The 25,904-nt window shown below is 44.2% G+C and overlaps 1 protein-coding gene across 2 annotated transcripts in view; it reads left to right on the top strand.

Moving 5' to 3' along the window:
• The window catches only part of LOC103567207 (liver carboxylesterase-like), a 31,358-nt gene extending 12,552 nt beyond the window's left edge, over window positions 1-18,806 (top strand). For both annotated transcript variants that reach the window (XM_070613670.1, XM_070613671.1), the window contains 10 exons: window positions 57-210; window positions 1,975-2,079; window positions 3,946-4,050; window positions 6,438-6,476; window positions 10,593-10,733; window positions 12,611-12,691; window positions 12,962-13,109; window positions 16,945-17,076; window positions 18,078-18,150; window positions 18,430-18,806. In XM_070613670.1, coding sequence (XP_070469771.1) covers window positions 57-210; window positions 1,975-2,079; window positions 3,946-4,050; window positions 6,438-6,476; window positions 10,593-10,733; window positions 12,611-12,691; window positions 12,962-13,109; window positions 16,945-17,076; window positions 18,078-18,150; window positions 18,430-18,613 — 1,162 coding nt within the window. In that variant the 3' untranslated portion in view covers window positions 18,614-18,806. The remainder of the gene's footprint in view (window positions 1-56; window positions 211-1,974; window positions 2,080-3,945; window positions 4,051-6,437; window positions 6,477-10,592; window positions 10,734-12,610; window positions 12,692-12,961; window positions 13,110-16,944; window positions 17,077-18,077; window positions 18,151-18,429) is intronic.
• The last annotated feature ends 7,098 nt before the right edge of the window (window positions 18,807-25,904 follow it).

The raw sequence follows: 25,904 nt of genomic DNA, 5'->3' as shown, positions 1-25,904 counted from the left end.
TGAGAGCCCTGCCATGACATCTCTGCTCCCAGCTCACTCTGTTCTCTTACTCACAGCACAGGGGACGAACACAGCCCAGGAAACTGGGGTCACCTGGACCAGGTGGCCGCACTGAAATGGGTCCAGGAAAACATTGCCAACTTTGGAGGAAACCCAGGCTCTGTGACCATCTTTGGAGAGTCAGCAGGAGGTGAAAGTGTCTCTGTTCTTGTAAGTGATGCTGGCCCTGATGTGGCTCCTGATGGGACCCCTTGTAGCCTAGCCAGTCTAGCCTGGGGCACCTTTGCTTACAAGACCTGGATTCAAGGCTAATGCTACTCTGCACAGCATCAGATGGTGGAGAACTAATGGCCAAGCTCTCCTTGGCCCCCAGGAAGCTCCAGAGCTCAGCTTAGCATCCTAGGTCCATAAGAATCTCCAGTTACAGCTGAAACAAGGACATTCCTCTCTTCTCACTTGATTGACCCCTTTCTCTCCTTCCTAATGATTTTCGCATTAGGATTCACCTCACTTCTCCTGGGAAGTAGGTGTGGGTATAAATTATGAATAAGAGGATTCAGCTATGAGATTTGGACAGAGTGTCATGATTTGGCTTGTAGTCAGATCTACGTGTCAGGGGACACAAGCACTAGAACAGGTCAGGGGCCTCCTCTTAGGTGGTCTGAAGTCTAGTCCATGCCCAAGAGGGAAGGCAGCAGTGTCTGGATGAGGGATGGAGCTGGGCTGAGGGAAGCGGGTAAGAGGGAGGAGGAGTCAGGGGGAGGGATGGGACTGGGGATGTGGGACACAGGCATGACATGGGAGCCTTGTGTGGGGAATGGGGCTGGGGGAAGCAAAGATGGAAAACTACATTAGAAGGTGCTGGAAGCTGTAAGGACCCCTCCAGCTGCCTCACAGCAGAGCAGAGGGTCAGCACTGTTAGCTAACTTTTAAAACACGTATTGTTTTCATAATTCAATATGCCGAGGAAACTGTTTTCATATTTTATACAGTGGAGAAAAAGGAAAAGCCCGGATAACCCCAGAGAAGGAAAAATTCACCCACAGTCTCATTCCAGGGATACATACCATGGGCATTTTTCTACACTTTTTTCCATGACTCATTCTATCAATCTATCATCTATCAGTCTATCTATCTATCTATCTATCTACCTATCTATCATCTGTCTATCTATATAGGATTTATTAAAGAAAAAAACCCTTCATTGAGGTTAAAATATACCATCAATTTGCCGCTAATCATTAAATACTCTTGCATAATTTTATTTTTCAATGTCACATAGTATACCATCGTAAGAATGAAAAATAGCTTGCTTACCCAATGTCAAAATATTGGAACCTTCAATTGTTTCCAATTTTTACTCTTATAAGCAGTATGAGCATTCTTAAAAATTGTGTGTGGGCAGACCAGGGAGTGTAGTGGTTAAGTTTGTGCATTCCGCTTGATCAGCCCGGGGTTCACAGGTACAAATCCTGGGTGCAGACTGCACACTGCTCATCAGGCCATGCAGTGGCAACATCCCACGTACAAAAAATAGAGGAAGATTTGCGCAGATGAGTGAAAATTTTCCTGACAAAAAAGAAGAAAAACATCGCATGTGCCTCCACGATCCTTTTCCCTAGGATATGTTCTAAGTAGTGAAAATGCAGAATCAGAATTTTGCCTTTGAATTACTGCTAGGAATTTCCTAACATGTATCAGATATTTTTGATTATTACAATCAGCGTGTGCCACACACTTTCTGTTCTGTCCCTCACTCTGTGCTCCCGGCTCCCTCCAGCTGAGGGAGGTTTTCTTTGAGTAGCCAGATGCCAGAATCAGCCTGGGGAACATGCCAGGCCAGGCAAGGACCTGTCATGTCCACTGAGCCCCAGGGTGTCCAGAGGTGGGGCCAGGGCGGAGCTGTGGATGGGGGCAGCTCCTGAAGACCCCTCCCATGAGCATAAACTCTCTTCATCTCCACTTTCCTCCCAGATGTTATCTCCACTGGCCAAGAACCTCTTCCACCGGGCCATCTCTGAGAGTGGCGTGGCCCTCACTACTGCTGTGTGCAAGAAGGACTCAAAGGCCGCAGCTCAGGTGGGTCTCACACTGGGACACCCCTGCACCCTTAGCTCTGCTCTCCTGGAGTCTTCAGAGGCCTTTGTTGCCATGGGATCCAGCTGACGTCCACAAGGAATCACAGAAGAGAGGATGGCTGACTGGGAAGGGCAAAGAGATACCTCACTCAACCTCCCAGTTATCCAGCTGCGTAACCTGGGGGAGGGTATGGAAGCAGCTGGTCAAGGTCAGAGAGTCATGGGGGCAGAGCTGGGCCTCAAGCTCATGATACTGGACTGCCAGCTAAGAGCACTGTCCACAGACCACACTTCCCAAAGTGTGCCAAGGTGGGTTGCTGGGCCAGCCAGTGGGCAGTGGACTCTCACCGTGTGTTGTCTCTCTCAGGGTCTCAGATCTGATAAACTCACTTGTAGCAAGGAGTCTCATATGGTTCCTTTCTTAGGGCCTTATGCCTGGGGTCCATTCCTGGGGATTAATTCATTTATTCAATCATTCACTCAACAAATAATTTTGATATAGCCAGACACCTAGAAACCACTAGAAGCATCTTCTAATGGAGTAGACAGATTAATGATTACATAATCACACAAATTAGAGAATGTCAACTGTGACAAGAGCAATAAAGTAGAGGACCTGATGTCGTAACAGAATCCAAAGGAGCAGTTAGTCCATGAGTAGGGGGCGGTTATCAGGAAAGACTTCCTGGAAAAATTATCAGTGAGTTGAGATCAGAGGGATGAGCAGTAATTTACTTGGTGAGAAAAGAATATTCTGGAAAGGGAACAGTACATGCAAATGAACTGTGGTAGGAGCAAGCATCTCTAGTGAGAGAGAATGAGAAAGGCTGATATGGCCAGAGCAGAAGGAGCAGAGGGAACCTGGAGTGAGCTGAGGATGGGGACATTGCAGGGGCCATGCTGCACAGGACCCTGGTGAGGACTTTGTCTTTATCTGGAGACTGTTAGGAAGCCAAGGAAGAGTGAGCCACAGGAGGCTCAGCTGAGGAGGGCCCGCTGGAGTCGGTGATGTGGGGTGTTTACGTAGGGCTGTGAGAGCTGGTTTCATGGAGTGGTGGGGGCAGAAACCAGATTTAAAGGGGTTGGAAAGTAGGAGAAGAAAGGAAGACAACAGGAACTTTAGAATCTTTGAGTGTGTTTTTTCAGAATTCATTGGTTGTAAAAAACACAAGCCCCCTTGACCAGGCTGAAGTCAGGACATGCAATGTATTTAAGAGAAACAAGTGGCAGAGATGGGGCTGGATTTGACTATCAAACAGGAATCAGAAATTGGCAAAATTAAGTGTATCTGAGACTTTTATTCTTGCTCTTTCTCTCTCTCTCATTCTCTCCTACTTTTCCTCTTTCTCTCACTGTCTTCTCCTCCCCTTCTTGACTTGACTTTTTATTTATTCAACAAATACACACTGATCTGTGATTCTGTGTCAGACACTGTACGAGGCTCTGGGGAGCCGTGCACACTCTCCATGGCCCCGCCATCGTGGAGCCTGCCTCCTCTCCATCTGCCTCTTCTCCTCTGGTCACTTTGTAAGTGTCTTGCCTGAGTGCAAACGTCTAGTAAATGGATGAGCTCGGATTTGTAACAGGACAGAGTGATTCTGGACTCCATGCTCTTAGCCCCACTCCTGCTGCCCCTGCTTAGATGTTCAGCTCTGAGATCATTGTGCCCGTTCTAACAGAGATAAGATAACAGAAATAGAGGCTGTGTAAGTGTCATGACTGGAACCAGGACCCACATCCGCTGGTCTAGAGCATTTTCTGCCACCCCTGCTGTCTTTAGAAATTGAGGTTTGGATGGAACACCTCTTTATTGACTGAGCGAAGGGACATGACTCTTGAATTCTGCTATTGTCTGTGATCTCTGCAGAAAATTGCCGTCTTCAGTGGGTGTAAAACTACCACCTCGGCTGTGATTGTTCACTGCCTGCGCCAGAAGACAGAGGACGAGCTCCTGGAGACATCGCTGAAGATGGTATGTGCTCCATTCTCCTGTCTGCCCAAGCTCTCCACCCTGTAAACCCTGAGTCAGGCTTTGTCATTTCAGCTGTCCTCTCACCCAAGAAAATATACCTGGAACAATGTCTTATCTCTCAGGAGCAGTGTCAGCCTCTGCATCTGAATAAGAAATTTCTTTTTTTCTGTTTTATTATGAAATATCTCAAATATTACCAAGGCAAAAAATAACACAAGGACCAATTGTGTAATAATCCCCCAGTTCTGTCAAAACTTACTGTTTTGCCATTCTTGTTTGCAGATATATTTTTAAGAAATTAGGCATTACATATTCCCAGAGGAAACTACCATCCTGAATTTTGGGCATGCAGATATTAAGGAAGATTTTCAGGAATGTTGTCACAGTTCATCTTGGCTAATTTAGAAAGTAGCTCAATTATAACCCAGTGGTTCCCCAATTTTCTAGATTTTCTGAGACTCACCTCAATTGTGATTCCAGAATAACCATACGTCAACCCATTCATCCGTTCCACCAACCAACCATCCATTCATCCATCCTTTCATCATCTTATTATTCACCAACCCATCCAATTCATCGATATGCTTTCATCAATCTAATATCAATCCATCTGTAATTTTCTCTTTTCTGTTATCTATCATCATGCATTATGCAGCCACCACATATCTTTAATCCATCATCCATCCTTCTAAAACCCATGACCCACTTATCACATACCTGCTAGTTTTCATCAATCTAGCCACTTAACCGTCCTATTTATCTATACTCCAGGTATTGACCAACTCCGTCCATCCACCCACCCATCCATCCATCCATCCATCCAAACTAGCCAAATGGGAGCAAGTGTAAAAGGGAAGGTGATGCAGACATGAATTGGATACAGTCCCTGCTCACACGAAATTATTCAGGAGAAACACACCGTAGACTTCTTGGGTTAAGTGTAGCGGGAGTATAGAGAGGAGAAGCATTCAATATAGTCAGTAGGGATACTTCATAGAGAAGGTGACATTTGAGGATTGATGGATGGCTATGGCAGTGGGTCATCACAAGGAGAAACACCCAGGGAATGCAGCATTTAGGGCCAGTGACGACCATTCCCTTTGTGGAGGAAGGATGTGAATGTGAGCCCAGGAGTCGCGTAAGACCCTGGCCCCTCTGTCTGGACCCTGGGCTCTTGAGGATACTCCTGGAAGCCCCAGGACAGGCCTCTAGCACTGGACTCTGCTCTGTTCCCATGGGTTGACTCCAGTGTGGCCTTGGGTCTTGGATCCTTGTTTCTCTGGCTCAAATGAGGTGACCAATGTGTTCAACGAATCAAAGCACAACAGTCTTCTGATGTCTGGAAAGAGGAAAATTTATCTCAGCAATTCGCCACGTGGCTCAAGAGGACCCGGTTTTAAGAGGAGAGTTGGTGACTTTGAGAAAACCCAGAGAACTTAAGATCCCGTACTATCCTTGTGAGATTTCCTGACATCGTGAGGAAGTGTTTCCATGATTATCCATTTACCTAAAATAAACACACAAGCACACAGAAACACACTGTGCACCCCCCCACACCCCAACATACACCCCTGGGTCGTTCTGCTATAATCCATAATAGAGTGATCCTTAATGATCACTTACTTGCATGCTAGTCAGACCCCTTAACTCTCATCAGTGCAGTCTTGGTGAACACACAATAAAGAAAAGTGTAGAGTGCAGTGAATTCCCGCGAGCTTGTAGGAGTGAGGACTTTCTAATGCAAGAAGAGAAAACTCATCTCAAAATGCCTTGAGCAGAAAAAGAAATGTGTTGTAACAGAATCTTCAGGTAACTAACTGAAAACTAAACTACAGTTCTGGAGTAGATGGCTTCAGGCATGGCTGAATCCAGATGCATGTATTGTACTATTAAGAATCCATCTCTGTCCCACAGCTTTTTATCTTTCAGTGTTGGCTTCATTCTCAGGCAGGTTTGTCCCCTGGGGAGGTTAAAGACAAGAAGAGCACTCTAGACTTACATTTTATCTGCTTGGAAACCTTCTTTCCCAATAATTCACTTAAATGTCTTGGGGTAAATTCTATTGGACTGACATGGGCATGTGCTCATCCCTGAACTAATCTCTGTGGTCAGGGAGATGGGGTACCTCAGGTCACATGTAGAGGCCTGGATTCATGGACTGAAAGTGGGGAAGAAGGAGGTCCCCCAATGGAAAAAGGGGGTGTTGTTGCCTGGGGAAACAAGAGGGGAAATGGATGGAGGGCGGGGCAGGCACCACCACAGACATGCTCTCCAGAGCCCCTTCCCCTGTCCTACACCTACAGCCTTTTCTCATACCCAGGTCTGCCAGCGTCCAGCTTTTCTCCAGGAAGCCTTCTCACCCACATCCTCTGCCTTTGTCTTCACAGAAATTTTTCACCCTTGATTTCCATGGAGACCCTAGAGAGGTAAGGACCTTTGGTTTCTCAATTACAGGTTTTAAGTCTTGACAACTTTCAAGGTCGGCCTGTGGAGTCATAGTAATTCCTTCTGTTTATATTCCTGGGGCCCAGAGAGGAAGTGACTTGTCTGGATAACACAGCCAGGAGGACCAGACTGGAACCCATTCCCCTTACTCCCAGTCCTGTGCTCCCAGTCATCAACTCTGTGTTCACTCCACCCAACCTACATCTCCCCTTCTTGTTTATATTTCCTGCTTCCAAAAATGCCCCCTTTAGAGACAGTTGGAATAGAAATGTCCACTGGGGGAGATGGAGATAACTGGGTAAGGGGTTTCTTCAGGAGCCTTCACTGAGGAGCCCAGATCTTCTCCTGGAGGCTGCAGGGTTGGTTAGCTGTGCAAGCTGCACTGTCTGCAGGGCCATCAGGAAGGGAGCCAAGAATCTTAGTCCTGAGGAACCACCCTGCTCCCAGCCATGAAGAAACTTGAACAGCATCCTCCCCATACTCCTTCTTCCTCCCCTCCTGCCTTCTAACATGTTTCGAGATTTCAATGGCATTACCTCTGCAACATCTCACATTCCTGTCCTCTCTGCCTCTCCCTGGGGATGGTAGCGCTTAGTTTAAAAGGTGTGGTGAGGATTAAAAGAGATTCGCTCAGTCATTCAGCAACGATTTAATTAGCACTCACTATGTGCCAGCACGTGATTCAGGAGGTGAGTATATAGCAGCTAAACAGGCAAAAGAGAACTAATGACCTGCCCTTCTGGAGTGAAGGAAGAGTCAATAAGTAGACAAATTCAATACGTACTGTGTGTGATGATGATCAGCCTTAGAGTGGAAAGGTAATGGGGAAAGGAGGCTAGAGTTTGCCAGTGGTTTGAATTTATATGGCATGGTCAGGAATGTCCATGAGAAGGTGACATTTGAGCCCACTTCTGGAGGAGGAGAGGAAGCCAGCTGTCAGGAATATGGGAGGAGAAGTGTTCCAGGCAGAGGGAAGAGCAAGTGCAAAAGCCATGAGGCAGGAGGCCAGTGTGGACGGAGTGGAGGGCAGAGAGGAACAGGACTGAGGCTGAAAAGGGAGTGGGAGGTGGGGGTTGGTCCTTTGAAGGACTTGGATTTTGATTCCGAGTGTGACTGGAAGTCTTGGGGGGGTTCTGAACAGAGGAGGGAGTGACCTTGGATGTTACAAAGGGCTCATTGACGGCTGTGTTAAATGGAAGGTGGGGAAGGGGCAGAGCAGATGCAGGGACAGCAGCTGGAGGGCCCCTGGGCTGCAACAATCCAGGCAAGGGATCATGGTGGCTTAGACTAGCCCACAGCAGAGGGAGTGGTGAGAAGCGCTTGGTGCCTGGATATTTTTGAAGTAACATCTAACAGGATGTGCTAATGGACAGGATGTGGGGCGTAAGAAAAGGAGAAGGGGTGAAGCAGGCTGCTGGGTTTCTGCCCTGAGCCAGGGGATACAGGAGCCCCATGGAGGGCAGCCACCAGTAGCCACTCTAGGCATTGGCCACACTGCCATTCCTACTGTTGCATCAGCCCGTGCTGGACGCTGTTCCGTTTGGGCCCTCGTGGTCTGTCTCCTGGACTTTCACGATCTTCCACCTCTGCTCTCCCTCTCACTCCCATGCCCCATGGTGCAGCCAGACTTACACTTGTGGGCCCAGGTCAGGGTATGTCACCCCTTCTTAAAAGGCTGACCCTCTTTATGAGACAAGTCCCCTCACCTCCATGGAGTTATCCTTCAAAGCATATCTGAGTCTGTGCTCTGTGCCAGACATGGTGCAGAAAGTTGCCGCACCATCTGCTCTCTCTCTGTCCACGTCCCACAGCCTTCCTCCAAGCCCAGGGCTCCCAGGGTCTGAGGTTCCTGGGATTAGTGCTACACACTGACACCTCGGTCACTGTGCTCATGCCATTCCCACTGTTTGGAATACTGTTCACTCCCCAGTCCCACTGCAGATGGCAGGCACCACCCCATGTGGCCTCTCCTGTGTCTTCCTTCCAGAAGGAGCTGCTCCTCTAGGCGGCTTCCCACAGCAGCCCTTTCTGAACTGCACAGCCTTTCGAAGAGAGCAGTGGTGGCACCCAGATCCTTTGTCCCTGTTGTCAGCCATATTGCATTAGGATGTGTGCTCTTGTCCTGCTGAGTCAGATCACTTGACAGAGCTTCTCCTGTGCAGCCAGAACTGGCCCATCGTCATTGGCCCTTGTGGAGCAGACACAGGTCCTTGGAGTCACAGGGTCTCAAAGCCTGGGGTTGTCCAGGGGGGAATATGACACATAATGGATGGAGCTGGAAATACGGCACGTGGGGGTGGAGTCTATGCACAGGATCTGTAACACCACAGCTCATGCATAATATCTAATGTTTATCCAGCTCTTTCCACATACCAGGTACTGTGCTGAGCATTTTGCATGTGTTCTATCATTCAATCCCCACAACAACCCATCTGATAGGTGAGGAAACTGAGGCACAAACAGGTGAAATTATTTTCCCAGGTTCTTAGCTAGTAGGTGGCAGAGCCAGGTTTCACATCCAAATATTCTGGCTCCAAAACCCACCCTTTTAACAACTTCTGTGACCAACTATGGAACATACCTGTACCCAGAATCACCTTCCCAGGTGGTGACATGTGAGTCAGGCTCTGTGGGATCTGTGACCTTGAAAATATTTTTCATCAAAGGTAAAACAAAAATAAAGACCCAATGTGAGCCCATCCCTGATTCTTTTACTCCTGCTGTTCCTCTCTGATAGGGAGTCAAGCCTCAGTTTAGACACCTGGAGTGATGAGGAGCTCACTGCCTCCTTGAAGCAAATCACTTATCAAGAATAGCTTGTGTTTAAATATAGATACAGTCAATTGTCATTGATCATGAATTCTGTATTTGTGAATTCACCTACTCACTGAAATTTATTTGTTACCCAAAATGAATACTCGGGGCACTTCTATGGTCATTCACGGACATGCAAAAAGGGGCAGAAAGTGTGAGTCACGTGATGACACTATGTTCCCACCTGAGATCAAACAAGGCAACACTCTGTCTTCTTGTTTCATGTCTCAGACTATTAACGTGGTCTATTTAGTCCCACATTTTTCACATTTTTGTGCTTTGTCTTGGTGGTTTCTCTGTTTAAAATGGTCCCAAGCATAGTGCTGAGGGGCTGCCTGGTGTTCCTAAGCACAATAACGCCGTGATTTGCCCAACATGGGAGAAAATGAATGTGTTTGACGAGCTTCATTCAGGCGTGGGTCACAGCACTGTCAGCTGTGTGTTCAGTGTTAATGGATCAACCCTGCAGCCCACCCAGAAAAAGGAGGAGGAAATTTGCCGTGAGCCCCTCTGGAAAGGCTAAAGTATCATCCCTGGGGTGTGATGAAGCTGTGGAAAAACGGCTACATTTGTGGATTCATGAGATGATGATGATAAACTCATAGTGGACAGCACTGTCACAAGGCTGAAGCACAAGGAAATTATAGTCCCATTACCCAGGGCCTGGAAAATGTGGAGCCCTTCTCGGCTGATGCTTTATTATAAATAAGAACTACAGATCACTAATTATGTATAATAAATGTATATTACATAAGACCTTTTTAAACACAAATAAAACACAGTTGATGAAAATGTGACCAGAGGCTTGCAGGAACCTGAGCCCGTACTTCCCCTGGGAGCAGTGGCTCAGTGTTTGCCAATTCAGAGTTCACGGTCACTTACAGACCTAAACCACCACGAATAATGAGGACTGACTGTAGAGAGAGACACACATAGATATACATACAGTTCAAATTGAAATATATTTAAATATTTATGTATGTGTATACATCTAAATACTTCAATATATACACATAAATATATGTAAATATGGATGTTATGCATATATATTCTCATTTGTGAGAGACTTGACCCCATCACCTTACCTTCTCTAGCCCTTGGTCAAAGTGCTGTCCTCTGGGGTCACACAGACTTCGCCTCCTTTGATGGGACCCTCAGTTCTGTGGTCACTGCCATGGGCACGCAGGTCTGTGGTGCTGGCCTTGTGCTCAGACAGGTGGAGATGAGGAGGAAGGTGTTTCCTTGAGACGAGAAGTGCACACACTATGCTCCCTCTTTCCCAGAGCTACCCCTTCCTGCCCACTGTGGTTGATGGAGTGCTGCTGCCAAAGATGCCTGAGGAGATTCTGGCTGAAAAGAAGTTCAACACTGTTCCCTACATCGTCGGAATCAATAAGCAAGAGTTCGGCTGGTTTCTTCCAACGGTGAGAATGTGCTGGTCTCTTAGACTCACCTCCCCTGCCCTTCACATCACCTCTCCCATCTCAGGTCACAGGAGCTCCTCCTTCTCCAGATCCCCCTTGGGGTCCAGGACAGCTGTCCCCTTCGCACAAGTTGACACCTCCATGGAAACCTTCTCAGTGGTGGCCCAGCTGTCACCTGGGTGTGTGGCCCTGGGGACCCCTCTCCCCAGACACTCTCTGATTGTGCTCCAATCCAAGAATCCCGAATGTCGATGCTGTGGGGCCTGTAGAGACAATCACAGGACAGATGAGAAAACCGAGGCCTGGAAATGGAAGGAGCTCAGAGCTGACGGAGTGTGAGGCCTGGGTCCCTGCAGCCTCTCCCCTTGGGCTTGGTCCCTTCGTGGTTTCTCCATAAGCCCCACACACGCTCCTGGTCATCTAACTGCAAAGATTCAGAGGAACTCGCTTCCTCTTGAGTTAACATGACTGCTGAAAGCTCGGAAGGGATTTCCCTTCTTTCTAAGATAAAGCTGACAGGAGTGTAGGTGGTGAGGACAGGTTTTATTCAGTTATAGCACTGCAGCAGGGAAAAGAATCCAGCGTGAACTGAACTCAAGTCCCTGAAAATAAAGGCTGGAGCCTATTTAAAGGCTGGCTGTGCTCAAGGAAAGACTGTTGGGCGGGTGTGGGGGTTTGTCCATGTGACTGGCCACCTGGATTTGTTAATAGGCACCTACACAGAGGAGCAACAAACTCTCTTGTCCTTATGGTCTACGGCAGTGGCATAGTTTGGAGGAAGGTGCCCTAAGAAGTTAGATCTTTACGCTCCCACAGGGCCTGAGAGAGAGCAGAAGTCATCCCTGAAGTGTGAATTCAGAGATGGCTCTCAGGTCCTTGAGGAAACAGTTTGGAGTGGTAGATTAACCTCTCAAAGGCAGAGAAAGGATTTGTAATCACAAGCTTTCTTTTCTGTCTATGTGTGAGGTAAGAAAGCATTTTGTCATTATTTAATTGGAAATATTTTTTTTCATTGAGGTAATATTGTTTTATAACATTAGATAAATTTCAGGTTTGTAGCGTTATATTTCAACTTCTATGTAGACTTTATCGTGTTTACCACCAAAAGTCTAATTTCTGTGGGTCATCATACAAATGTGCCCCTTTACGGCTTTTGCCCTCACCCCACCCTACTTTCTCTCTGGCAAAACCAAGTAAATGCTCTAAGAGGGGGTTCAGGGAGCTATTCACCCATCAGCAGGTTTGAGCTGGAACAAGCAGTAAATTCTCCTGGCAGCAGGGAGCTTTCTCAGGCAGGCATTTTAAGGGAAGCTGCATCATTCTAAAGACAGGGCCTTAAGGCACTAGGATTTGTGTTAGAGTTTGGTCAAGTCCCTTAGTGCAGAGGTTTGGATGGAGTTGCTATGTGCAGAGTTCTGCATTTCTCACTTCAGAACAATTTCAGAGGTTACAATGAAGGACCAAAGCCAGCATGGCAGGATTTGGGGCTTCCTCAGTCAGCTGAGTTAGGGAGGGTATTTGTGAGCCCTGTGTCCTCTGCCCAGAGCCCTCCACTTCCACACTACCCTGGCTTAAACTCTCCTTGTTTGTGTCGATGGCCATTGTGAGGACTCTAGCCTGACATATATGTACACATACATACTGCCAAGGCCTGGGACAGTTTTTCTTAGCATTTAACTTATCCTGTTTGCATTTCTTGAGTTTCTGGATATAAGTTCATTTGATTCATTGATTTTGCCCAACTCATCAAAGATTCTGACTGTCAAGACGTGACAAGGTGACCTTCAGCCTGCGTTGGTTTGGACAGTGGGTTAGTTTGGTTCTTCTTGCTAATTCCCAATGGTCCCCAATTGCTTAATGAACCATTGTTTTAACAGATCCTGGGCTACCCACTCTCTGAAGGCAAGCTGGACCAGAAGAAGGCCACATCACTCTTGTGGAAGTCCTACCCGATCGTTGTAAGTGTCTAGGGAATCAACAGCAACTGGCTGAGACCCAAAGAGGGGAGGGGCTTGACCCAAATCACAGCCCACTTAAATGACACAATGAAGACTGGGGCCAGAGGGTTCTGTCCCCACTTTTCTGCCTTTCTCACCTCACCACCCAGGGTAAGAGGTGGTTGCACAGGGCTTGGGAGGTTCACAATTAACATAAGCCTTCCTCACTGGTTGGAAAAGCTGTTGTTCACCAGGTAAACTCTTGATCCATTGACTCTTGATCCATTTCAGAACATCCCTGAGGAACTGACTCCAGTGGCCATTGAGAAGTATTTAGGAGGGACCAATGACCCTGTCAAAAAGAAAGATCTGTTCCTGGACTTGATGGCAGATGTTGTGTTTGGTGTCCCAACTGTGACTGTGGCCCGTTATCACAGAGGTGAGTTCCAGGGATTGGACAGAAAAGGGAGACCAAACCCACCAGCTTTGCTGTCTGACTTGCCCACCCCTCAGCATAGATAGATATGTGGAAATTTCTGAGGGTCTCCAAGCTCAATTCCATACAGCCTGGGGTGAGACATTGTCGTATTTTGGTTTCTGCCAGAAGCCGACTCTAGGAAAAGGATAGGAATGCAAGTAATTTATTTTGGAGATGATCCCAGAAGACAGCAGTAGAGGAATGGAGTTGTGGCATGGGAAGGAGAAGGAAGCCAATCCATGCTGCCCCATCAAGCAAGTATCCACCATGGACACTGGAGCAGGGAGCTCTGGGAAACCTGCGTAAAACATTCTCAGGGTTATCCTGAGTGAGCAGCATGAGAGCTGGGTATTTATCCTCCAACTCCCACGTGTCATTGGTTGAAATCTGTCCCCAAAGGGTTGTTAATTCTCTGGTGCTTTGACCTGCTACACACATGGCACAGAGGTCTCTGTTGGCCAAAGACCTCCAGCTAAGGGCTACAGACCTTAAGGTGGAAGTCAGCCTGACATGTTCAGAAGTTGGGGATCTAGTGAAGCACCAACAGCACCTGCTACAGGAACTCCTCACCTGAAGCTGTGGCTAGAAGGGAAATCTTGGAAGATGTGTTTTGGAATGTTTCCAAGGTCAGAGCTATCTGCAAACTAATTTCTTAACCAGTGGAGCTGGGGATAGAGTGAAACCAAGCATAGGATTGGTGCTGTGGCAGGGTTTTGGGGGGCTGGTTTTGGGACCAAGAAAGTTGAAAAGACTAAGAAATGGAAGGTATGGGGGCAGTTGTTCTGGAGAATGTTAATGCCTACAGCTGGCTTTTGTTCTTCGTGGTGTGTCCTGGGTCCACCACAGGACCTTCCACATTGACGCAAGGCTGTGTGGGTGGGGTGTGAGGTCACGGTGGATGAGCTCGCCTAGAGAGGATGTCTCCCTCCTGGGTACCTTTTTGAGGTCTTCACAGGACCTTCCATTTTCTAGGAGGCTTCTTTCACCTAGTCTGCAAGTCAGGAAATGGTTCTCTGGTCCAGACCTCTCTCTCTAACTGTGCTGGAGGTTTATAAATTCGGGATGTTTTAAGAGTGTTAAAAATAGCTGGACGTGACCTATTATATGCCCAAGCACTCAGTGCAGTAATGTACAGGTGCTGGTTGCTGCTTCTTCCTCCCAAGGGTCCTGATGAAACTCTTCAGCCCGGGGACATTGTGGTCAAATCTGTTCTTTCATAAACTTGGTCTTGTCTCTTCCTGTGTGTCTGCTTTGTGGTATCCCTTTCTGCATTGTCTGCTGGTCTAGCCATACCAGACTTGTGTTTTTATGTGATGTCTCATGACTTGAGTTCAGGGTCTTTTGTCAGGACTGCACAGACTTTATCAACGTTGTTCTTTCATTTTTATATTTGACTTGCTCTCTTTTTGATAAAAAAGATCTTCTCTAAACATAAAATTAATATATAATAATATATAATCTTACATTGTGGAAGGTAGTCAAAATATAGGAAAACATAACGAGGAAACTCGATACCACTCATAACTTCTCCACTAGAAGTATCTGCTATAATTCTTTCGTTCATGAGGAAAATTGACCCTGAGCTAACATCTGTGCCAATCTTCCTCTATGTTGTATGTGGGATGCTGCCACAGCATGGCTGACGGGTGGTGTAGGCCCACACCTGGGATCCAAACCTTGAATCCCGGGCTGCAACAGCGAAGTGGGCGAACTTAAACACCATGCCACCGGGCTGGCCCCCTGCTATAAATTTTTGATATATTTTCTTCTAATAATCTTTCCATATCTTACATATAATTGAAAAATTAATTTTTTGTTATGGTTTTGTTCATAGAACACTATATTATAAGCCTTTCCTCACTGTCAATAAAAATTCATTGAAAATATTCATTATTTCACAGATAAAATTTACTTTAGTATTCCTGTCTATTAGGTATCTAGCCTGACTGCTTATATTTTGAAGCTTCAAAAAATATATGCTCAATCTTATGTGCATAAATCTTTAAAAAGTCTCTAGGAATTTTGTTAGGATTGGTTTTCAGAAGTGAAATTCCGAGGCTGGACTGTAGGAGCATTTTAAAGTTCTCGATACAGATTGCAAAATTTGTTTCCAGTGTATAAGAATGTGGAATAGTCAAATTGAAAAATAAAATATTGCTGCCAACATCATAAGCCTTTTTCACATACAAAAGAACATGATGTTGTTTTATTTTGCATGTTTTTGATTACTAGCTCTCTTTCACTCTGCTGTCCTTGTTGTTCCTAATTATTGTTATCCAAATCTGTGCCCTATTTTCCTTTGAAGACATGTGTTGTGATTGTAAGAATTTTACAAATCTCAGTGGCTTAAGGCAGAACGTTAAAAAATAGAGAAAAAGCAATATATCTTTTGGGCAGCATTGTGCCAAAAATAAGTTCTCTCATTCACAGAAGATCTCTCCTCTATGGCTGTGTTCTGAGCTCCTCTCTAAAACTTTTGGGCGGCAGAGGCGAGGTGAACCCCCTCCTTTCAGGGAGCTCTGCTGACCTGGAAGCAGCTGTTTAACAAGTGGATTCCTGAACAGCAGGGGATTGCTTCTTCCAAACATCTCCTCTCCCCTAACCAAGGGTGCAATGATGGGGTGTGGGAGGCAATTAAACAAATTATTCTACTTCCTCATTTCGGGATGGCATATTTGTCAAATTATTTTGTGGGTGAATATTTAATGAGGTGAAGAAATGATCATAATCATGACAAAATAAGAGGCACACTATTATCCCAATTTTACATACATCAAAGGGATATGCGCTAAAATATTGACAGGTTTTTCTGAACGGTAGGACTATAAGTGATCTTTTTGTTCATTTTCCTTTTTTCTGCATTTTCCAAAGTGGTTACTGCACGCAAGGTGGGAAATGTTGTAAAATTTCTCCACCCACTCACTTGTGGGCATCATAATTGTTGCAAAGTGCCGACCTCCCTGGGCCGGGTGGCCCAAGAGTTAGCCCTGAGGGAGCAGGGATGGGCAGCTCTGGTGAAGCCGTCCGCAGGAAAAGTGACATCTCTGCGGCTTGGAGAGGGGGAGGTGAGGGAGGAGGCAGGGCAGAGGAGGAGAGAGGCAATGTTGTCCTTCCTCAGCCCCCTCTTCTCTCATCAGCCACCAGCTTACCACTCCCCAGGCCAAGGAGGAGGCAAGAAGTGACAGAGAAAAAGGAAAGGCTGTTTATGGTTTCCTGAGGCACAAGAGACAGATTGTTCCCTTTCTGCATGTGTTTGCATTTAAATATTCACGCTTTTGGACCAGTAACTTAGATTTGCTTCACTCTTCTCAGAATCGTGAAAAAACATTGGAAATACTCAAAACTGGGCAGAATAAAATACATCTATTGGGCTGAAGATATTCCCCAAAGGAATGAAAACTAGCTTGTTATCAATGAAATAATAGTAGCATAAATTGTATGTTCGTAGATGTTGTTGGGTGTGAACGCATCAGTAGGCAAAGGGGCTTATGTGAATTGACCCGGTGCCACTGAAATCCACTTCCACCTCCAGCAGCTATGAGTCATTTAGCAAGCCACATGACTTTCCCGAAACTCTGTTTCTCTATTATGCTGATAACCAGAGGTTTCCTGCAGGGCAAGAGTATCCAGCATACAGTTGGCACTTACAATAGCAGTTGTTGTTAATATCGTATTTGTGTCCTCAGGCCCCAGGAGTGCCACCAATTCCCTGAGTGCTCAGGGACCCCAGAAGTGTTGATATTATCCAAATGTGTGTCTGGTAAAATGAACTGTGCATGAATCCATGTCTTCTCAGATGCTGGAGCCCCCACCTACGTGTATGAGTTTCAGCACTACCCAAGCTTCTCATCGGACAGGAGACCCAAGACGGTGATAGGGGACCACATGGATGAGCTCTTCCCGCTCTTTGGGGCCCCATTTTTAAAAGGTGATGGCCCTTTGGTGACTACAAATTTGGGAATGGGAGATCTGGGTTCAAGTTTCAGTTTAGTGTCCTTGGGCAAGTTCCTCCTTTTCACGTCTCAGTTTCTGGAATTCACCATAACAAGGGTGAACTACAACAGTTGCCAATCTTTCTCTTACTCTAATGTGAATGATGGATAATGTGTACCCATGTGCCCTCATTCATGATCACTGCAAAGATCCAGACCAGGGCATCAGTGTGACAGGTGGTAGGACACCTGTAGGGCCCTGCTCAAGAGTTAGAATGACATCGCTCACTTCCAGTCACAGGAGTTTATCAGCATGTGAGTGAGACTAAGATTAGAAGGTGAATAGACATTGAGTGAGGGCTAACATGTGTCTGTCTATTCAACTATCTATCAATCCATCTGTCTATCTATCTAAATATCATCTTATTAAGTTTAATATATTTAATAATGTGACCTTTTAAATAAAACTTTTCACAAATGCCTTAAATGCCTTAACTGTCAACAGTTACAGACGACTTGCACGTCACCCACCTCAGGACTGTTGTGACACACAGGTGCCTCTGGGCACTTCCTGGTAGGGTCACTCCTTAGGGCCACTGCAGCTCTGTTAGTTTTCAAAGTCTGTGCATATGTGGGTGGGTGGAAGGAGATTGTGAAAAAATTCAAAGAAGAGCATCCCAGGAGGAGGGTTGCTGCAGTGGAAACCCTGGGATGTGGCATTGCCACCCTGGAGCGGGAGAGCGGGGCAGGTGGGCACAGAAGACAAAGGCGGGCCACTTATGGATTGACTGCAGCCCTTTACTCTGTCCTAGATCAGTAACTCTCAAGCTTAAAGTGCACATAAATTACCCAGAGTCTTCTTAAAATGCAGCTTCTGACTCAGTAGGTCTGGAGTAAGGGCTCAGATTCTGAATTTCTAACAAACCTTCAGGTGATGCTGCTGCTGAAGGACCATGAACCACACTTTGAGTAGCAAAGGCTTTTGTCTTCCTCACAGGGGGTGCCTCAGAAGAGGAGATCAACTTCAGCAAGATGGTGATGAAATTCGCGGCCAACTTTGCTCGGAATGGGTGAGCCTGGTGGCAAAGATGGAGCAGGGATGGGAAGGGGTAGGGCATGTCCTTCAGAAAGGGGTAGCTTATACTGTTTGATGGTCAAATTCTGGCCCTGTGACCTCTGAGATAAGAGCTCTCTAAAAACAGGCAGGCTGCCCAGGAGATGGTGAGCTCCCTGTCTCTGGAGGCATAGGAGCCTCTTGGCAGAGATGAAGCCAGAAGTTTCCTGAAAATCTCAGTGTTGTTGTGACCATACAGTAGCTTTAGGGAATTTGTATTTTATTCTGTTCCCAGGAACCCCAGTGGCAAGGGGGTGCCCCATTGGCCAGTGTATGACCAGAAGGAAGCATACTTGCAGGTTGGCGTCACCACCCAGGTAGCCCAGAAGCTGAAAGACAAGGAAGTGGCTTTCTGGACCGAGCTCCTGGCCAAGGGGGCAGCGGAGAAGCGACAGGAGACAGAACATGTTGAGCTGTGAACGGGCATCCCAGCCAGCCTCCAAGGCCTAGGGGAACCCAGATGGGGGATTCTACAGAAGGTGTTACGGGCCTAAGAAGCATCTGATTGTGGAGGCTGGGGAATTGTCTGGTGGGAGTGGGCAGAGGCCAGGGAGAGCGAATTTCTATATCTGTGGCCTCAAATTGTGGAATAAATGTACTTTTGGGGACTAAGTCAGTGTCTGTGTCTTGAATTGGAGATGAAGCCATCCTCCTTATAGAGAGAAGGCTGAAGAGAGATGTAATATCTGCAGGAAATTGCCTCTGACAGGTCTGACTTGGCCTATGGACAAGCAGAGCAGCAGGCTGGGCCCTGGGATGCTTTGCATCTGCTCCATGTCTCTGGGCCCTAAACACCTTCCAACAACAGGATGTGAGGTGGCCAGAGTGTAGTGTCCCTGTCTTCCCTATTAAACCACCTGTAGAGATAGAGGTGGCACAGATTGAGGATGTACCTGGATTCGGGTGGGGGTGGGGTGCCGTGGTGATCCTGCGGCATGTTGTGTGCCCCTTGCTGACCTTTCTACGGGTCTACAATTCTCTCTTCAACACACACAGTATCTTGATAATATTGAGTCCTCAAATCCATGAACATGATTTATCTCTCCATTTATTAGATCTTATTTAATTTCTCTTGGCAATGTCTTATAGTTTTGAAGTCAGAGGTCTTAAAATCTTTCATTAAATGTATCCATGAGTATTTGATGGTTTTTGATGCTATTATAATTAGTATTTCAAAAATTTTATCTGATTTTTGTTTTTTTTGCTTGAGGAAGATAAGCCCAAGCTAACATCTGTGACAATATTCCTCTACTTTATATGTGGGTCACTATCACAGCATGACTGATGAGTAGTGTAGGTCCACACCCAGGATCTGAACCCATAAGCCTGGGTTGCCAAAGCAGAGCCTCCCAAAATGAATTACTATGCCATAGGGCTGACCCCCCTGATTTTTTGTTAGTAGAAGAAACTGAATTTCATATTGAAAATACACATGTTCTCCCGAACTTAGTAAAAGACTTATTGTTCTGTATCCCTGGTAACAAGTAGCCACCAGAACTGGTTTTAAAGTTGTTTAATTGATCAATGACACTTGTTCAGTGAACATACTTTTGCAAATCACCAAATCACTCCTAGCCCCTTGCTTCTGAAAATCAGCTCATCAGGCCCAAACTCACTTTAATAAACACACTTCTGAGTGTCAGCCCAACAACAAGAGTCATCCCTGAGTAACCATGCTTCTATGATGTCTATCCTCTTGTGTTATCTACAGTCCACCCATCCCTGAACTCACTGTCTAATTGCCCTTGTGAGTTTTTCCTTTGCCCCCATTGGTTCTTTGGAAGTATGTTGCTTAGGTTTCAAGGTGTTTGGAAATTCTCTAATGATCTACATTGACTTCTACCTTGTGATCAGAAAATATATTCTGCATTATTTTAATACTTTGCAGCTTATTAAAACTTGTTTTAGGGCCCAGCGTATGGTCTGTGTTGGTAAATATTCCATGTGTCCTTGAAAAGAATGTATAATCTGCAGTTGTTAGTGTAGTGTCCTATATATGTCAGTCAGGTCAAATTGATTAGTACTGCTGTTCAAATATAAATCTCTACTGATTTTTCAGCTCATTCTATTAATTATCAACAGAGCTGCATTAAAACTTCTAACTATCATTGTAACATTTTCTACTTCTTTTGTTCAGTTTTTACTGCATGTCCTGTAAGGCCCCGTTGTTAGGTGCAAACACTACTTTTATTGTTATATCTTCCTGATCATGGTATTTTCTTTCCATCACTCAAAAATGATCCTCTTTATCTCTGGTAATATTTCTTACCTTGAAGTCTCTTGTACTGAATGTGCATCTCTGTCTTAAATTGCAGTGCTCAGTCCATTTTCACTAAATGTCTTTTCTTATATGGGTCAGCTTAAGTCTACCCTCCGGCTATTGGTTTTGTCTTTTTTTCCCATCAGTTCTTTTGTTGCTTCTGTTGTTTCTCCTTTCTTATTTTCTTTTAGATTCACTAAGTATTTTCTATGATTCTTCTTTTTTGATCTCTGCTATGGAGTTTTTAGCTACATATGAAACAATATAACATCAATCTCTCTACCCCCTTTTGTGCCATTTTGCCACATATTTCACTTCTGTTCATCTTAGAACCCTGTAATACATTTGCATTATATTTGACTTACTATTTTCTTTCAACCTGAAGAATACCCTGTAAGGTTGGTAGTATTGAACTGATTTTAGTATTTTGAGTCTTCTTTTTTTGTCTTGGTCTATCTAGAAAAAACAGTTTTATCAATTTTGTTAGTCTTTTCAAACAACGAGCTTTGGGTTTCATTGAATCCCTTTGTAGTTTTTCCATTCTTTATTCTGTTTATATCCAATCTAATATTTGTTACTTCCATTCTTCTGCATGTTTTGGATTTAGTTTGCTCTTCTTTTCAGAGTTCCTTAAACTGGAAGATTTGCTTATTTAGTTGAGATCCTCCTTCTTTTTTCATGTAGGCATTTACAGCCATAAATCTCCCTCTGAGCTTGGCTTTCTCTGCACCCCATAATTGTGGCATGTTGTATTTTGGTCTCATTCATCTCAAAGTATTTCTCAATTCTCTTGTGATTTCTTCTTTGACCTACTGGTTGTTTAAGATTGTCGTGTTTATATTTCACACATTTGTCAATTTTCTGAATTTCCTTTTGTTTTTGAGTTCTACTTTCATTTCATTATGGTAGTAGAAGATAATTTGTATGCTTTCAAACTTAAAAAAAATTTTTTTTTAGAGGAAGATCAGTTCTGAGCTAACATCTGCTGCCAATCCTTGTGTTTTTGCTGAAGAAGACTGGCCCTGAGCTAACATCTGTGCCCATCTTCCTCTACTTTATATGTGGGACACTTACCACAGCATGGCTTGCCAAGTGGTCCCAAGTCCACACCCGGGATCCGAACCAGTGAACCCCAGGCCACCAAAGCAGAATGTGCACACTTAACCATTGCGCCACCAGGCCAGACCCTACTTTTTAAATTTAAGACTTGTTTTGTAACCCGAACATATGGTATAAGTTGGAGAACATCCTATGTACAGTTGAGCAGAATGTGCATTCTGTCATTGGATAGAGTGTGCTATATATGTCTATAAGGTCTAGTTGGTTTATAGCATTTTTCAAGTCTTTTATTTCCTTACCAGCCTTCCATCTAGATGCTCAATCCATTATTGAAAGTGGAATGTTGAAATCTCCCAGTATTATTGTGAAACTCTCTCTTTGTCCCTTCAATCCTGTGAGTCTCTGCTTCACATATTTTGAGATCTGTTGATAGGCGCATAGATGTTTATAATTGTTATATCTTCCTGGTGAGTTGACTCTTTTATCATCAGGTAATATCTTTCTCAGGCTATTGTAACAATTTTTGTCTTAAACTCTATTTTGCCTGATATTCATATAACCACACCAGCTCTCTTTTGGTTACTGTTTCCGTGGAATATCTTGTTTCATGCTTTCACTTTCAACCTATTTGTATCTCTGGTTATACAGTGAGTCTCTTGTAGACAGCATGCAGTTGGATCATGTATTTTTATCTACTCTACTGATCTCTGCCTTTTACCTGCTGAGTTTAATACTTTATATAATATAATAAATATTTTGTTATGTATTATTCTAGTATATTTATATTTAATGTAACTACTTATAAGGAGGGATTGACTTTTGCCATTTTGCTATGTGTTTTCTCTAAGTTTTCTATCTCTTTCATGTTCAAATCCTCCATTAGAGCCTCTTTTGTGTGGGATATTTTTAGGATACGATTTTGTTCACTTTCTTATTTCTCTTACCATACTGGCATACCTCAGAGATATTGTGGGTTTGGTTCGAGACCACTACAATATAAGAAATATCACAATAAAGCAAGTCACACAAACTTGTTGGTTTCCCAATGAATACAAAAGTTATATTTACACTATATTGTAGTCTATTAAGAGTCAGTAGCATTACGTCTAAAAAAACAATGCACGTACCTTAATTTAAAAAGACTTTATTGCTAAAAAATGCTAATTTTCAGCTTAGCCTTCAGTGAGTCATAATCTTTTTGCTGGTGGTGGATCTTCCTTCGATATTGATCAGTGTGGTGGTTGCTGAAGGTTGGGGTGACAGTGGCGATTTCTTAAAATAAAGCAACCGTGAAGTTTGCTCATCAATTGACTCCTCCTTTCATAAACTATTTCTCTGCAGCACATCATGCTGTTTGACCACATTTTTCTCACAGTAGAACTTATTTCAAAATTGGAGTCAATCCTCTCAAACTCTGTGCTGCTTTATCAACTAAATTTATGTAATAAATTCTAAATCTTTTATTATCAGTTCAACTGTCTTCATAGCATCTTCATCAGGAGTAGATGCCATCTCAAGAAACCACTTTCTTTGCTCATGCATAAGAAGAAACTCCTCGTCCATTAAAGTTTTATCATGAGATTGCAGCAATTCAGTCACATCTTCACCCTCCACCTCTAATTTTAGTTCCCTTGCTGTTTCCCCCACATCTGCAGTTGCTTCCTCCACTGAAGTCTTGAAACCCTGAAAGTAATTCATGAAATTTGGAACTGACTTCTTCCAAACTCTTCCCATGATATTTTGATCTCTTCCCATGAATCACGAAGGATTCTAATGGCATCTGGAAAAGAGAGTGTTTTCCAAAGAGTTTTCAATTTACTTTGTCCAGATCCATCAGAAGAATCACTATCTATGGCAGCAATAGCCTTACAAAATGCATTTCTTAAATAATAAGACTTGAAAGTCAAAATTACTCTTGAGTGACGGGCTGCAGAATGGATGTTGTGTTAGCAGGCATGAAAACAACATTAATCTCATTGTACATCTCCATCAGAGCTCTTGGGTGACCAGATGCATTGTCAAAATGTGGTGATATTTTGAAAGAAACATTTTTTTCTAAGCAGTAGGTTTCAATAGTGGGCTTAAAATATTCAGTAAACCATGTTGTAAACTGATGTGCTGTCACGCAGGCTTTGATGTTCCATTTATACAGCACAGGCAGAGTAGATTTAGCATGATTCTTAAGGTTTCTAGAATTTCGGGAACGGTAAATGAGCATTAGCTTAAACATAAAGTCACCAGCTGTGTTAGGTCCTAACAAGAGAGTTAGCCTGTCTTTTGAAGCTTCGAAGCCAGGCATTGATTTCTCCTCTCTAGCTACTTGACATCTTCTTCCAAATTAAGGTGGTTTTGTCTACATTGAAAATCTCTTGTTTAGTGTAGCCACTTTCATTAATTATCTCAGCTAGATCTTCTGCACAACTTGCTGCAGCTTCTATATCAGCACTTGCTGCTTCATCTTGCACTTTTGTGTTATAGAGATGGCTTCTTTCCTTAAACTTCATGAACCAACCTGTGCTACTTCAAATTTTTCTTCTGCAGCTTCCTCCTGTCTCTCAGCATTCACAGGATTGAAGAGAGTGAGGGCCTTGCTCTGGACTAGGCTTTGGCTTAAGAGGAGTGCTGTGGCTGGTTTGATCTTCCATCCACTCTACTCAGACTTTCTCCATATTGGCAATAAGGCTGTTTCACTTTCTTATCATTCATGCATTCACTTGAGTAGCACCTTTAATTTCCTTAAAGAACCTTTCCTTTGCATTCACTACTTGGCTAACTATTTGGTGCAAGAGGCCTAGCTTTCAGCCAATCTCAGCTTTTGACATGCCTTCCTCAGTAAACTTAATCATTTGTTGCTTTTGATTTAACATGAGATTTATGTGACTCTTTTTTTCACTGGGACACTTATAGGCCGTTGTAGGTTACTCATTGGCCTAATTGCCATATTGTGTGCCTCAGGGGATAGGGAGGCTGAGGAGAAGGAGAGAGACATGGGAAAAGCTGGTTGGTTGAGCAGTCAGAATGCATACAACATTTAATGATGAAGTTCATCGTCTTATATGGGAGCTGCTGATGGTGTCTCAAAACAATTACAATAGTGACATCAAATATCACTGATCAGAGATCACCATAACAAATATACTAATAATGAAAAAGTTTAAAATATTGCAAGAGTTACCATAATGTGACACAGAGACATGAAGTGAAGAAATGCTGTTGGAAAAATGATGCCAATAGACTTGCTCAATGTAGAGTTGCCGCAAATCGTCAATTTGCAAAAAATGCAATATCTACAAAATGCAATAAAGCAAAGCACAATAAAATGAGCTATGCATATATATTTTCCCATTAGTTTTTTTTGTTTGTTTGAGGAAGATTAGCCCTGAACTAACACCTGCTGACAATCTTCCTCTTTTTGCTGAGGAAGCTTGGCCCTGACCTAACATCTATGCCCATCTTCCTCTACTTTATACGTGGGATGCCTGCCATAGCATGGCTTAATAAGCGGTGCCTAAGTCCTCACTGGGATCTGAACTGGCAAACCCCAGGCCTCTGAAGCAGAGAGTGTAAACATAATGAATACACAGCCGGCCCGGCCCCCCATTAGTATTTTACTGGTTCCTTTGGGAATTACACTTAATATCTTCATTTGCAACAATCTAGTTTGCATTAATACCAACTCAGTTGCCATAGTATATGAAACATGTACTCCTATATAGCTCTACCTCCCTTTATTTCATTTTTATCAAAAATTGCATCATTATACATTTTGTCTCCATCCATATCAGTTGTAATTATTGTTTTGTGCAATTTTATTTCAAATCATATAAGCACAAGGCATTACAGACCGAAAGTGCATCAATGCTGACTTTTAAACTTTACACGTCTCTTCTGAGTATGCTCTCCATACTTGACATGCACATGGCTTTATAGATTCGCAAGGTGGGAGCTTTTAACACCCATATTCTCCAAAACATCTCACTCCCCAGCCTTCCCTTCAAAGCTTTTCTGTGTGTCTATCGTTTGCCCCAACTAGTATTGGGGCATATGCCAGCAGCAAATAGATTTGTCTTTAAATATTTTTGACAAAGGCCCTCTGGTTATTCACCTCTCCATGTTGGGAAATTTCTGAGTATGGCTCAATAACAGCAAGTCTTTTGAACTGTTCCTTCAGGAGACACTGGCCTGCCATGGAGATGGGGATGAGGTAGAGAGGCAAAGTAGGTTAAAATGCCACAAACTCTCCTACCATGATTCAAACACCTTTTACTAGGTTCAGTGTTTGCCTGCTCTGTAAAGCCTTGATTCATTTCTAGAGTCCCTATGAGTTGATTCTTGACAGCTTTTTACCAATATACTCACTGCTTTTGTGGGGTGATGGGCCCTTAGAATTC

The sequence above is a fragment of the Equus przewalskii genome, chromosome 3 (genome assembly GCF_037783145.1).
Source record: "Equus przewalskii isolate Varuska chromosome 3, EquPr2, whole genome shotgun sequence".
NCBI classification, from domain to species: Eukaryota; Metazoa; Chordata; class Mammalia; order Perissodactyla; family Equidae; genus Equus; species Equus przewalskii.
Note: the sequence above shows the minus strand (reverse complement) of the source record. Positions and strands in the feature narration are given on the sequence as shown.